This window comes from Carlito syrichta, unplaced genomic scaffold (assembly GCF_000164805.1).
Source record: "Carlito syrichta isolate Samal-C Ts95f unplaced genomic scaffold, Tarsius_syrichta-2.0.1 Scaffold304518, whole genome shotgun sequence".
Classification (NCBI taxonomy): Eukaryota; Metazoa; Chordata; class Mammalia; order Primates; family Tarsiidae; genus Carlito; species Carlito syrichta.
Genome location: NW_007248614.1, coordinates 6,249 through 19,608, shown reverse-complemented (window position 1 = coordinate 19,608; position 13,360 = coordinate 6,249). Strand labels below are relative to the sequence as shown.

The 13,360-nt window shown below is 53.3% G+C and overlaps 1 protein-coding gene across 1 annotated transcript in view; it reads left to right on the top strand.

Moving 5' to 3' along the window:
- The window catches only part of LOC103262502 (homeobox protein cut-like 1), a 290,353-nt gene extending 277,188 nt beyond the window's left edge, over window positions 1-13,165 (top strand). Inside the window, exons 28-38 of the mRNA XM_021713407.1 lie at window positions 2,994-3,108; window positions 4,299-4,495; window positions 4,766-5,103; window positions 5,419-5,631; window positions 6,176-6,236; window positions 6,946-7,255; window positions 8,659-8,800; window positions 9,144-9,435; window positions 9,584-9,649; window positions 10,164-10,297; window positions 12,896-13,165. Coding sequence (XP_021569082.1) covers window positions 2,994-3,108; window positions 4,299-4,495; window positions 4,766-5,103; window positions 5,419-5,631; window positions 6,176-6,236; window positions 6,946-7,255; window positions 8,659-8,800; window positions 9,144-9,435; window positions 9,584-9,649; window positions 10,164-10,297; window positions 12,896-13,165 — 2,138 coding nt within the window. The remainder of the gene's footprint in view (window positions 1-2,993; window positions 3,109-4,298; window positions 4,496-4,765; window positions 5,104-5,418; window positions 5,632-6,175; window positions 6,237-6,945; window positions 7,256-8,658; window positions 8,801-9,143; window positions 9,436-9,583; window positions 9,650-10,163; window positions 10,298-12,895) is intronic.
- The last annotated feature ends 195 nt before the right edge of the window (window positions 13,166-13,360 follow it).

Sequence of the window (13,360 nt, the reverse complement as noted above, 5' to 3'; positions counted from 1 at the left end):
GCGCACTTCCGCCCTGCGGGCCACAGGGCAAAATCGCCATAGGCCAAGGTGCATATAGAAACAAGGAGCATTACGCCCAATCTGTGTCGAGTTTTCAGGACGAAAACGCAGCTGTGTGGTCGAGCTTTTTGTACCCCGAAGTGTTTTTTTATTGCCCTACGCGATTTCCACAGGTTCTGGAATAATGACTCTTACAGCTTTGCCTTGCGCCCTCCTCTTGGTGTGGGCTTCAAAAGAAATCAGCCCACATGCTGAAAGGGGGCTTTTTATCTGCCATCTAATGGCTTCAGAGCGATAATACACTATTATCTTCTTAAACCAGGAAAGGGGGGGATTTTTCAGAAAAATTAAAAAAGAAAGTTTTTGTAGCTGTTCAGTTGCCACTAAGAGATTGCACAGTCAAACCGACTCTAAACACACTAGTTTGGATTCCTAAATATTTTCAAGAAAAGAGTCTTCTCGTTTGAAACTTTGAATTAAAATAAAACACATTTACTCCACGTATTTTTTAACAAAAAAAGAAGTCACATCAGGAAACTATCTGATTTTGTGGTAGCTGACGTAGTGTTTTCTCGTACGTGAATAGAATCCTGACATGTAGTGCACATTGATCCATAGCTTTAACCGACTCTGGGCTTTTGCTGACCAGGGTTTGTTTAATACACTCCATTCTAGGCCAAATCAGGACAAAAAGAAAAGATCCGAATCTAGGTATTTTATAATCTGCTTTTTAACCTCTAACCGCAGAGCACGCTGATCAGACCTCATATCTTGGAGGTTTAGGAGACAAGTTAGAACTGTAGCATGTACCTGTTCATTTTGTTTAATTTATGGTGTCTCAGTCTGTGTCCGTGCGTCTGCACATGTGCGAGCATTGAAAGAAAGGAGGAAAGAGCAGGCCGGCAAGCTCACAGCAGGCAGGTCTGGGCCAGGGGCCCACCCCGCCCCGCCCCGCCCCGCGTAGACAGCAGCCTACGAGCCTCTCCTTGGCACAGAAGGCACCTCACCTCACACCGCTCTCCTGGGCACCTGATGGACTGAGCCCTCCCAGGGGAAAATGCTCCCTGGGCCTGGGCAGGGCTCGCGCGCACACCCTCTCTTTCCCTTTCTTCCCACCACAAGCACTGATGACCCTGTCGAACTCGTGGGAAGCTTCCTTCCCTGCCGAAGAGAGAACGTGGCAGTCTGGGCTCCCCTCCCGCCCCTGTCGAGACGCCCAAACTCACACCAAAACGTTGAGGCTCTTCGCTTCCAGACCAGGCCATTTGCCCTTCATCCATTTCGCCTCTTAGAAAGTTCTTTTATGCACAGTTTAGGGCAGTCTAAGTACAAATCAAAAGTCTAACTTGTCTCTGATTCCTCCTGTTGTCTATGTGTATATGCGTGAGAATAGAGGTGGATGAGTGTGTGTGTGTGTGCGTGTGCGTGTGTGTGCGCGCGCGCACGCGTGTGCAATTTTCTACGTCTGTGTATTTTCTTAAGTACCTGTGCACACATAGAGTGCATTACTGCCACCTTTTTCAATAAGCTGTTTTATCAGTTATGGCTTCTACAAGTTTGCTAATTTAGACTCCTTTATTGCCATATCTTTAAACTAACAATAGATGATTTCGGTATATATATATATTTTTTTTTGCTTATTTATAGGTGCTGTATTTTATTATCTGATTGTTAGGAAGGGATGAGAGGGGCAAATATTCTTTAGAGGGATAGACTGCCGGCAGTATTGGGTATAATTTACAAGATGTAGTTGTCATACTGTATATTACTGATTGAAAACTTTTTGACCGTATTGTGTATCATTGAAACCTTTGTCTTAGGTCAACATCTTTGGATGACATTTTAATGGTGCATTCATTATTTCTTAAGTTTAATTAATATTACTTTTTTGATTTGGGGGGTGGGAGGGAGTTATAATTTTAAAGGTATGCTCCCACTGTTACACCTCAGTGTGCTTGTTATTAATTAACTTGTAGGACTTTGACTGTAAGATGTGAAGCCACATTTCTTGCATGATGTGTTAGAGATTATGTATTTCATTTACAGTCTTTTAACCTGCAACTGCAGCACTTAGTTCGAGTTTTCACAAATTTGAGAGTCACTACACTAAAGACAATGCCTTTTCATGAATAAGAAGTTTTCAGAAGGCTCTAGGAGGCTGGGAGGCAGGCCGTTTGTCTTTTAATGGTTGCATCATTTCTGAACTCAAAATCTGGTTCGGTGAGAGGAGAATTCAAAAGGGAGGAGCTTGAGGGGAAATGGATCAACATCTGGCTCGACTCAGGGGCGTCAGGAAGAGCGAGTTCACGTCAGTGACCCTTAGGACAGTGGGTAGCAGAGCCGCCGGCAGAACTGTGGTGTCCTCTCCACGAAAACCTCGAGGGACTTTGTCATCATGTGTGGTGAATCTCTCAAAATCACCTAATTTTCGTAAGAATGAAAAGCAGGGAGTTTAACAAGAAATAGTAGGCTAGTGTTTCGTCTTCAAGGCCTGACTGTTATGTACAAAGGTGTTAAATCTGAGAAAATTTTTAAAATACAGATTTGTCCATCCTAGTGGCCAAACAGTAACAGTCCAAAACAGCCATTTTGGCCCTTCCAAGCAATTCAGTCGTTTTTGTTGTTCCTTTAAAAAAAATTTTTTTTTTAAACTAGATTGTTATTGATCTCCATTCTGTCCTTCTTGCCAGACTTACATCTGGTTGCTCGATACAATCAGTTGGTTAAATTTTGCTTGCAGTTCTGTGTTTGTACTTTTTTCTCTATTATTTATTTTTTTAAATTGAGATCCCAACCTTACGATCTTTCGAGTGAAGCTAGCACTGTCTGTAATACTTTGAAGAGCTGCCACTAAATAACACAGCAACCTGTGACTGGGGGGCACGTCTCTCCTCATTGGGCCCCTCAGTTTGAGTCTAAGGGTTAATCTTTCATCGTGATAAGCAATATTCAAGTGCCTTGAACAGTGTCCTCTCGGTGTGGCTTCCCTTCAGCTGGCTGGCGTTCTAAGCAGTGGCTCCTGCGGGCTGCCGACCCGACCCTCCTCCTCTTTCCGCTCTATCGGTTTGAAAAGCTGATTTGTACCTCTCCCCTGAGGGAAACGGTTCCGTATAAAACACTAACACTTAATTACAGGCTCCATTATACCATTTTAAATGGCTTCTTTTTGTTAATTGGAGGCAGCGTTCGTAGCCGAGGATTTCTGCCATGACTTAGCTGGCTAAGTGGAGGCCCAGCACAAAACCAGTGTTTGCATTTAGCCTCTTGACCCTTGGCTCCTGCCCACGTTCCCTTGTGGTACTGAAGCTGGCAGGTGGTGTGGGTTCTGTCCTAGACCCGTGCCCGCCCTCTTCCACCCCAGAAAAGAGTCTCTGTTCCCTCCTGGCTCCCAGGTAGCAGCCTCTCTAGAACTTCTCAGTCAGCCAGGTTGTCTGTGGTTTCTGTTCACCAGACCTCTCTTTGGAAAGGACTGTCAGAGCTATGTAGCTTATCTCAGTTATTCTCCCGGCTGACCTGCCGGAGGACATGAGGGGGCCAAGCTGTGATCGTGACTCGCAGGACCAGTACCAGACACGTAGCTCCATGTCAGTAACGGAGGCAAAAGATGGCCGTTCACAGCTCTCTGGGCCAGTTTCCTTACACTTTCAAAGCACAAATGCCTCCCTGCCCAGTTTCCTTCCCATCAGCATCTTTGTGTTTTCCCCATTTAAAAGCCATCCTGGCCAGTGTGGATGTTCAGGTCTGCTGGTCGGTGGCCCAGCCCTGAGCGCCACAGAGTTCTGGGTGAGCTGTTGCCTCTGTCTCTCTTGATGGCTGCCCTCAGGCCCAGGTGGCCAGGTCCTATACCCCAGCAACCCACACAGGAGTCAGGCTCCACTCTAATCTGGAAGGAGCGTTCTGCACATCGGCTAACTACCCTGAGATCAGGCTGCAGCCATGCCCTGAGTTAGGATGAGAACAGGAGTCCCCAGGTGAGCTCAGTCACAGGCAGGTACCTTTCCCGCTAAGGTTGGACTGGGTTTCCTTGCTCCGCCTGAGCTCGTGTCCTTTCACAGAGGGGCGATCAGTGAACTCTGTTGCCATTCTATGCAATGTTTTTCGTTCCTCTGAGAAAAACCAATTTCACTGAATGAGGAGCCAGGAAGAATATACGCATGTCCTTACTTGAGCACAAGGCAAAACGGTGACGGTGACTTACTGGATCTTGAGCCGAGGGACAAGAGCTTTTGCCTTAAACGCACTATGACAGGCGCTTCTGGGCAGGCCAGTAAGGACAAACCTACTCTTCGTCATTCCAGGGTCTCCTTCCAGCTGTGCAGGGGCCCGGGAATGTGTGGCGGGCTGGTGGCTTGGCGCCTGCTGGGCTGCAGGGAGGCTGCCCCTCCCCAGATGTCCTTCCTCACCTCCACACTCCTCCTCGTCCCCTTCTACCTCACTCACCTGTGCTCTCCATCCGATGCCACTGAGAACCACACCCCGCAGAACGCTGAGGCCCGTGGGCCCCTGGGGATGGAGAAGCTCCCAGCGTGGCGGACACTAGTGTCTCTTGGCCTGGCCTGGCCTGGCAGTCAGGCTTTCCTTTCCTCTGTTTTGGTGGGCACAGCATGGACAGACAGCTGTGCTCTGCGAGGCACGTGGATTTTCCTCTTGACTCCCACCTGTTCCTGAAGCTCTAGCAGCTGTTTCCTGTGCAGGCAGGGGGTGGTCTCGGGCCTCGGAGGGCCTGGTCTTTGCCTGCCAGTGCTTTCTGCCCATGCCTGCGCAGCTGTCAAGATCCGTCAGCGGTCTCCCTTGCCCTGGGCTGCCCCAAAATGGCCACGTGAGCACGCCTCCCCGGATTCCGAACCGGCTTTGGGGAATGCTGTGGCTCCCTCGCGTCTGTGCCTCTGGCACTGGGAGTCCTGGTTCCGGCTTCTCTGTGAGCTCCTTCGCAAACATCAGACATCTCAAGGAAGGGAAAGGATGGATGGCTTCTCTCCAGCCTACACACCCAGTCTTCAGCCATGTGACCCTTTCTTCCCAAAAGAATATGCCAGTTTCCATCCAGAGCTGAAGACAAGCCAGGGCTGCTTGCTGGATATGGTTGTGGTTGTGGTGGCCAAAGTATCCTCCCGATAGAGAATTTGGAAGTGGTAGCCTAAGGGCTTGTGTCATCATCGTGCGCTTGGGCATTTAGAAACACCCCTAGTGCTTCTGCGGTTTCATCTGGGCCTTGACGTTCGGGAAGCCTTTATGGCCACCAGGGCAGGGCGTCGTGCCCTAAGTGGCAAGGTTGTGGCCACTTGGTGGACTCTAACGTGACATCGTTCCATCTCACCGGGGTGTTGACTGCCAATCTGGCCGGCACACGTGCGTGCCAAGCAAAGGTTCCACTTGATGATCTGGCTTCTGTTCTCGTCAGGTTTTGCCTTTTTGCAGATGAAAGCTAGCGGGGAAGAGGGAAGACCAGTTCCCAATAAATTCCAGAAAGATCCAGCCTGTGACACCCTTGGAGATGGGATGGAAGCTAAGGCCAGGACCCAGGACCCTCAGGGTCAATTGGGACGAAAAGAGGGGTGCGGGGAGCAGCCGGCAGAGCATAAAATGAGCCCAGGCCCAGAGTGTCGCCCGCCCCAGAAGCCCCAGCAGCCGGTGAGCCTCACGCCTTGTCAAGGGAACAAAAGGACATGTGATTTCCTCCCGTGTGCCCCACTTCCGGGGACTGCCCCCTCCTGCCCAGACCTCACCCACCGCCACCTCCCCTCCAAAGATAACCGTGTCCACGCCGCCAGTGGCATCATCTCAAGTTTTCATTTTTGGATGAGGTGACATTTAGCTTTAACAAGACATTTCCAAAGCGCCTAGTCTGTTCCAAAATGCCAACTTTAAAAGTTAGGCATTGTAGGCGAAAAATCCTGAAAAAAGGCTGGTGAGAGAAAGACATGAGGCTATGCATAAATGTGCACGTCCCCAGTCCCCTGTTATTAAGCGTTTGAAATGCCTGTGAGTTGCTTTTCATGGTCATTTTAGCTCGTTCAATAATGCTAAGAAGTGTAGTCTGCGTTACTGTAATTTCTGTAGTGTTTAGGCTTTAATTTCTACCACAAAATATGCTATATGCTATGTATCAAGCTTTCTGTGATCAGAAAGGAAAGGTGCCTTATATCCCAATGTCACGGCTACATCCCTATTGGAGAATGACCAGAAGCACAGTGTGACGGGAGTGCTGGGACTTCCGTTGGTGAAACAAGACACCGGTCAGCAAGACGCATGGAAGTGGCACGGAGCTGCTTTTGTTTTATGATTCCTTTTCCTCCTCCTTTTGTGTGTGTGTGTGTAGTTTGCTTTAAACAGAAAGCACTTAAATAGATGACTATGTATAAAAGCTCTGTGCAATAGAAATCATTTTTCTCCATTTTTAAAAGAGAACGTATTGCACACCAAATGAACTCAAAGCAAGCTTTAGTCCAGGGCGATTCAGGTTGTGGGTGGTATGTTCACTGTAGTTCCGTGTGTTCATGAACCGAAGGGAAAACAGGCCTTCCTCACGCCTCCAGCCTCCCAGCCTGCCTCCCGGTGACCGCCAAGCTGGGTGTGCAGGGCGCGGCCCGTGGGCTCTGGCTGGAGCTGCTGGCCTGGTGAGGCAGGTGGAGGGGTGTCTGCGATTTAGCAGCTGAGAGCCTTCCCGAGTGTCTGAGACCACAGCCGTCCCTTCCAGCACTTACCTTGTCTTGTCGAGATGGACTGACTGCTACTGACCTGCCAGCGTGCGTGAGGATGATTATAAAAGGATGTTTCCTTGAGGAAAAAAAAATTTATTTCTATCCTCTTTCTATTTATTATTAGGTTAATCATTTGAGTACTTATCAGGAGTGTATTGTTGTTTTGTGTTGTTGTTATAAATGCTTTTTGCTGTCACTCCAGTGGTTACTGTCCTCTGCCTCCTCCCCTCTCCACTCCCCCCAGAAAACCGAAGCATCTGGGGAATTGATGGGGGGGCAGAGGGGGACCCTCCAGCAGAATCAAGCACCTGTCTCCAGAGTGGCCGCTCAAAAACTGGGGGTCTCTATGTGTCTAACTTTTTAAGCGAGAGAGTGTATGAACAAAAATCTACCAACACAAGGGAGTGCCGAGTCGAAGGACACTCGCGCGAGGAGCTGCAGAGGAAACTTAGAAAAGCCAAGTTCAGTTCCCCAAAGCCTCCTAGAGCCTCTGGTAAGACTTCTGGGTTCATGAAGTTGCGGCGAGCCCTGGTCAGAGAGGGCGTGGTGGCCTGGTCAGGACTGTGACTTCCGAGGGAGAGTGGTTCCTTGCAAGGCCCCCCCGGGCCGACAGGTTTCGGTTGGTTTTTGTTGTTGTTTTTGTTGCGTCCAAAGTTGGTCAGAACCATCTTTCGAAGCAGCAGTGTTTCTTAGTACCGGCTGTGGCTTGAGGACTCACGCCCAGGAGGTCATGGGCGGGGAGGGAGCCCCTTCCCCTCTCGTGGGTGTGAGAAAGCTTTCTGGGACTGGAAGCGCAGCCCACAGACCCAGTCGCTTGCCAGTCGGGTGTGAGGGTGGGCGGGGGCCCTGCCCACCCCAAAGTCGGGCCGGACAGCCGCCTCCGCACCCAAGGGGCCTGCCGACGACCCCCGACCCGCTTGTCGGGGCATCTCCCGTGCCATGACTTCTCCCTCCTCTGAAATTGCTGGGGATCCTGAGTCTGTTCTCTCTTTGAAAGCAAGCCCTCCAGGGAAACAATGGCGCCCCGTCCCCCTCAAAAGGAGTTCATGTTTCTCTAATTAGTCTATGCATCTCTCTCTCTCTCTCTCTCTCTCTCTCTCTCTCTCTCTCTCTCTCTCTCTCCTGCCTCTTCCCTTGAGAAAACGGGCATCTCATGTCCCACCATCTGAGACCCCTCAGATAAATGCTGTGCATTTTGGAGACGTGAGAATTCATTCTAAGTTCTTAAAGCATTTGAGAGTAGCTTGCTATAAACTAAAAAGGGGGGCTGGTTTTCTCGTGTCCCTTTCCATTGAGTGAGAGACCTAGCTGTTTGCGTTTGTGCAATAACTACTTGCCGTGCGAGCGGTCGCGCCGCGCCCCGGTCCAGACTACTAACGCAGCACAAGACGCGCACTCACAGGGTGGCGGATCCTTCCTGACAACTCCTCCTAAGCTCAGCGCCCCAGTGGATTGTGGTGTCTTACATTTTAGCAGTATTTTATATCTTCCGTAACGCACTAAGTCTTAGGTGTTTGTAGAGCTTGTTTGTTAATACTCACAATCACAGATTCTTTTTTAAATCCTCACAGACCCAATTGACCAAAAAACACAAAAAAAGGCGTCGTTTTCGTACAAATAGCTTTGAGAAGCCTCTGTTGTGTTGCTGTGACTCATCTCTGATGCCATTTTATTTCTTGCTATTCGTTCTCCACATGAAGAGTCCAAGTTGCCCCGGCTGGCATGGGGGTGGGGGAGGCACCCGTCGGTTCCTGGCGCTGTCCCTTCTGTCTGTGGTTAGCCATACCATGTTCGTTCTCAGCACTGTACAACGGTCCCTATATGATATGGAGAAGCAATATCACTGTATGAAACTCACACCATGTATTATTATTATTCACTAGCACCCTAGGTGTGATAATTGAAGTAAATATCTTTTATACAAACACAAGAATGTGTGGGTTGTTTTTATTTAAAGTGCTCAGGCCCGAGGAAAAGCAGCAAACACTGTCATTCTGGGTCCAAAGGACGCCTTCCCTGAGGCGGCTGTCCCTTCACTGCCCCTGCGGCCTCTGGCGTATGGCTTCCGGGCAGGCGTCGGCGGGAACCTGGGACTCAGGGTAGGACGCGTGGGGACTTGGGCACTGGCGGACCTGCCCGCCCGGGTGCTCCCCGGGGGTCTGCCTTACCTGCTTGATCTTGTCACCCGGCTGTCTGTGTACTTTGGGACCGAGCACCCGCCCTCCCTGGCATCCGCTTCCTCGTCTGGAAAATCGGGACGCCGCCGCCTGCCACATAGGCTTGCTTGGGGACCGGGAATGGTGGCCCGCGGCACTGTGCACAGCCCTGGGCTGGGGGTAGCCGCCCAGTCATCGGGGCTGGGCCGGCCAGAACCCCGGCCAGGTCCCTCCGCCCAGGGGCCCGCCTCAGTCTTCTCGTTGGAGGTCTCGCGGTGTCCCCAAGGTGAAGGACAAGCCAGAGGCGGCAGCTGACGCGAGCGAGGGGGCGCGAGGGACAGTGTGGCTTGGGGTCTCTGAGAGGAGCCTCCTCCTAGACGGCGCTCGGCTGGCGGCGGGAGAGCTCGGCAGAGCGGGCTGCGGGCTGCTCCGCGCTGGTGGCTCAGGGAGTTTCTGGTCTCGGAACTGGCGAGGGACAGAACTGTCTACCCACGGTGACGCGTGGCTCGTTGGAGCAGGAGTGTTGCTTGGTGATGCATTCATTGGGGGGATTTCGGAATGCGAAGCTCCCACCCGTGGTACTGACGCGTGAGCCCTCGCGGAATTCAACTGGATCCGTTCGCCCTCCCGCGGGAGGTCCCAGAGCACGGGGTAGAGACGCCCAAGTGCCCGGTGCCCCGCAGCCCCGTGTCTCATGCAGTCTTTCGGGGACATGGCTGTCTGCAGAGCTGCCCTCAGATGCCGCGCCCGAGGGGCGGGAGAGGGCTACATCAAGCCGCGAGAGCTTTGCCGGTGTGGCTGGCCAACACAAGCCTAGCGCGGCTATCTCTGTTTAGTTAGGCCTCCACTTGCCAAAGATCTGTTAACTCAAAATATAAGATGTTTGGGGGAAAAAGACACTCAGCACCAAGTCTTTTTACCGAGAATGTCTCCCCAAGCACTTTTCAAGTGAGGTTTAATTCAGCAAAACGGCCGTTGCACGTGGTTTGGCGGGGCGGCTCCAGAGGCGGAAAAAGGAAGCGAGATTTCATGCTCTGACCGCGACTGGGTGATGCCCCCACTCCAGGCAACTCGCTGGGCCCTTACACGCTTGGCCTTTCTCCCTTCCCTACGGTTAAGTGGGTCTCAACAAAACGGTGCGCCTTGTCTGACACTCAGAGGAATCACAGTTGCGTGTGTACAGGGTGATGCAAAGTGATGATGAAATATATTAGCGCTGCTGGGTCGTCCACAGCACCCGGTCTGTGTTTCAAGGGCCTCCCGAGGAGCTGCCTGGGGGTGTGTTACACCCGCCCCCCGCTTCCAGCATGCCAGCCTTGGGGGCACACAGCTTGCCGATTTCCGCTTCGGTTCATTTGTTCCCATGAGGTGGTGGAGACCCGGGCCTGCGTGTGGGGACCCAACCCGGGAACTCGGAAGGCTTCGGAGAACTGTTGTGACGTCAGTGGTGCTTCCGGCTGACGGCCCTGGGTCCACGTCTCACCCAGGGTGGGGTGGCCTGCCCCCGTAGACACGGGAGACACAGAGCAGGTGCGGTCTTGGTGCCCGCTGGTGTCCAAAAGCTCAGACTCAGAATGTCGATAGGAAGGGAATTTTTATTCCCCAAGCAAAACCGTTTGTGGACAAGTAACGGCAGAGCTGCCTGTTTGGGCGATGGTGGAGCCTCCGGGTAGTGGGGTTCAAGTTCCCTTCTCATCGTTCAGGGAGGCTCTGGCGTCTCGTGGTCAGGTGGAGCTGGCTGCGGCAGGACCCCAGCTGCGTCTCTGGGTGGCTGGTGACCTTGGGCAAGCCTTAGCCGACACTCAGGAAATCGCTTCTGAAAGAATGAATGAATTTAACTTGTGCTTCCGTTTCTGTCTCTATAAAGGGGGTATAAAATGCCTAACTGGGCTGAGTGTGATGGCTCCCACCTGTAATCCCAGTGCTTTGGGAGGTCTGCAAGCACCCTGTCTGTGTGTGTTTAAAAGCCCCCCCCAGGGGCTGCCTGGGCGTGTGTTGCACATCCCTGCCATCCTGGTGGCCTCAGCCACCACCTGGAGGCGAAGACCCTCCCTGCTCACAGCCGTGGACGGGGGCCATGCCTGCCGTGGGAGGTGCTTTCCTTTTGGTGATCAGTTCGATGCTAGCATCTGCCAAGGCTCGCCTCCACCCATCAAGCCACCTCCAGAAGCCGCCCCTGTTTGGGGGACAAGGAGATCCTCTGGGGCGGTGGTTCTCAACTGGGGGTGACTTGATGTCTGGAGACGTCTCTGGTTGTCACAACTAGACAGTGCCACTGGCATCTGGAGTGGAGGCCAGGGACAGCCCCCACAACAAAGAGCGACCCGGCCCCAAGTGTCAGCCGTGTCAAGGTCTAGGGCATGGCCAGCACAGGTGTGGGTGGCAGTACCGTGTGGCCCGCTAAGGCCCCTCCCTCTTGGGGCTCCTTCCCTGTGCCGAGGATGTGCTCCAGGCTGGCCGTCCACTAGCCTCCAGTTGCTCGCAAGCCCAGAGGGGAGACTGACCAGGGTGTGGGACGGCCAGCACAGTCCTGTCATTTGTATTGAGGGGGGCAGCTGAGCACTGACTCGGCACAGGGGTGGAGGACCCCGTGGGGGAATGGCTTGGAACAGGGAGAGGTGTTTGCCAGGCAGACAGACAGACAGGCGAGGTAGGCCAAGCTGGACAGCGTGTGCAGAGACCAGGAAACAAAGTGGGCCCGCAGGCAGCTGTGCTGGGGACGGCCGGTGCAAGGCGGACACAGGGTGACACCTTCTCACACTGACCACCGCTCTGCCATTGTTGATAAGTGAGCCAGGGCTGGAGGGTGACTGCTTCAGGTGAAGCTTGTTCTTTTCATCTGACGTCCAGAAGGACTCCAGTGTCATGGAAAGTGTCTGCAGCCGTGCTTGAGTGAGGGGCTCCCAGCCGGGGATAAAGTGCCCCGCCAGACCCCTCGAGCAAATACGCCCTCCTGGGCATGGGCACAGGGTCACCTTGGACTGCAGTGCTGGCAGATCTCACCCTCAGTGCCAGGGCAGAGCCTGGAAGGGTCCCAGTGAAGCCTAAGCAGTTTCAGGCGGTGGGACCAGCTGGCCCTGCCGGGCTCTTGCGGCCTGTGTCCAGCCAGCTGAGCCCAACCTGGGAGACCCCGCAGCCCTGGGCATCCTGGTGCGGCCTTCCCCTGGAGGAGACAGAGGCTCCCTGGATAAATACGCTCAGCCTGTCTGTCAATACCTACCAAGGGCTGACCGGGTGCCACTGCCTCGGGCGCTGGGGTTATAGCAGGACCAGCAAGGGGTGTGGCTTCTCGTGGGAGGGAGAGAGAGTAGACATAATAAGAGACCTAGACAGTCACTTGAAAGGTGGCAAATGTTGGCCGGACTCGGTGGCTCAGCCTGTAATCCCAGCACTTTGGGAGGCCAAGGTGAGTGGATTGCCTGAGCCCGTGGGTTCAAGACCCACCTGGGCAAGTTGGCAAGACCTCATCTCTACAATAAACCAAAAACTAGCGAGGCGTGGTAGCGCGCGCCTGTAGTTCCAGCTACTCGGAAGGCTGAGGCGAAAGGATCGCCGGAGCCCGGCAGGTCGAGGCTGCGGGGGCCGGGAGTAGCCACTGCACTCCAGTCTGGGCGATGGAGTGAGACTCCAACTCAAAAAAAAAAAGAAGGTGGCAAATGTTATGGGAGAAAAATGAGGATCAGAAGCACAGGCGGGGGCGCTAACATTTTAAATCAAGTGGTCAGGGCGGGGTTCCCTGAGACACGAACATCTGAACAGTCTGGACAGAGGTAAGGGGATGAACCATGACGATGTCCCAGGGGAGAACATTCTCAGCAGTGGAAGGGCAGGGACAGCGGTCCTGTGATGCGAATGTGTCTGGAGGCCAGCGTGGCTGCCCCAAGGCGCAGAGTGGAGGCCGTGAGGTTGGAGAGACCGGGAGAGGCAGAGCACGTGGGGCCCTGTTGGCCATGGTGGGGGCCTTGGCTTTTGCTCTGGGTGACATGGGAGCCGTTGGAGGGTTTGTGCAGAGGCTGATCTGGTCTCCCTTTTTGGCAGGGGGACGGGAAGTCGGATTCATCGGTAGGGGTAAGGAGGCGGAGTGGCACAGTGGAAGCCCTCAGATTCCAGGGCCCGCCACCTGTCCAGCAGGCCAAGGCTGGGGCTGTATTTTCCCCACCGCCCTGCGGGATGAGCCCCTTCTCAGCGACCCTGTCTTCAGCTTCATCTGCTTTAAAACTGGTAAAGCCTCACTTCCTTGGGAACTTGGACTCGGCCTGCGTAGTTGCACAGCTCAGTGCGGAAGATGACCTGGCCACCGTTCCCTAGGGCTTCCCAAGGCACATACCTGCCTGGAGCTTAGATGAGGGGCAGCACGAGGTCAAAGACATGAACGTCCACTGGAAAGGGCTGTCTCTGAGGTCACTTAGAGCAACCTACACCAGGCCCCTGCTTTTTTTTATTTTTATTTTTTTTGAGTCGGAGTCTCACTCTGTCGCCCAGACTGGAGGGCAGTGGCCGCTC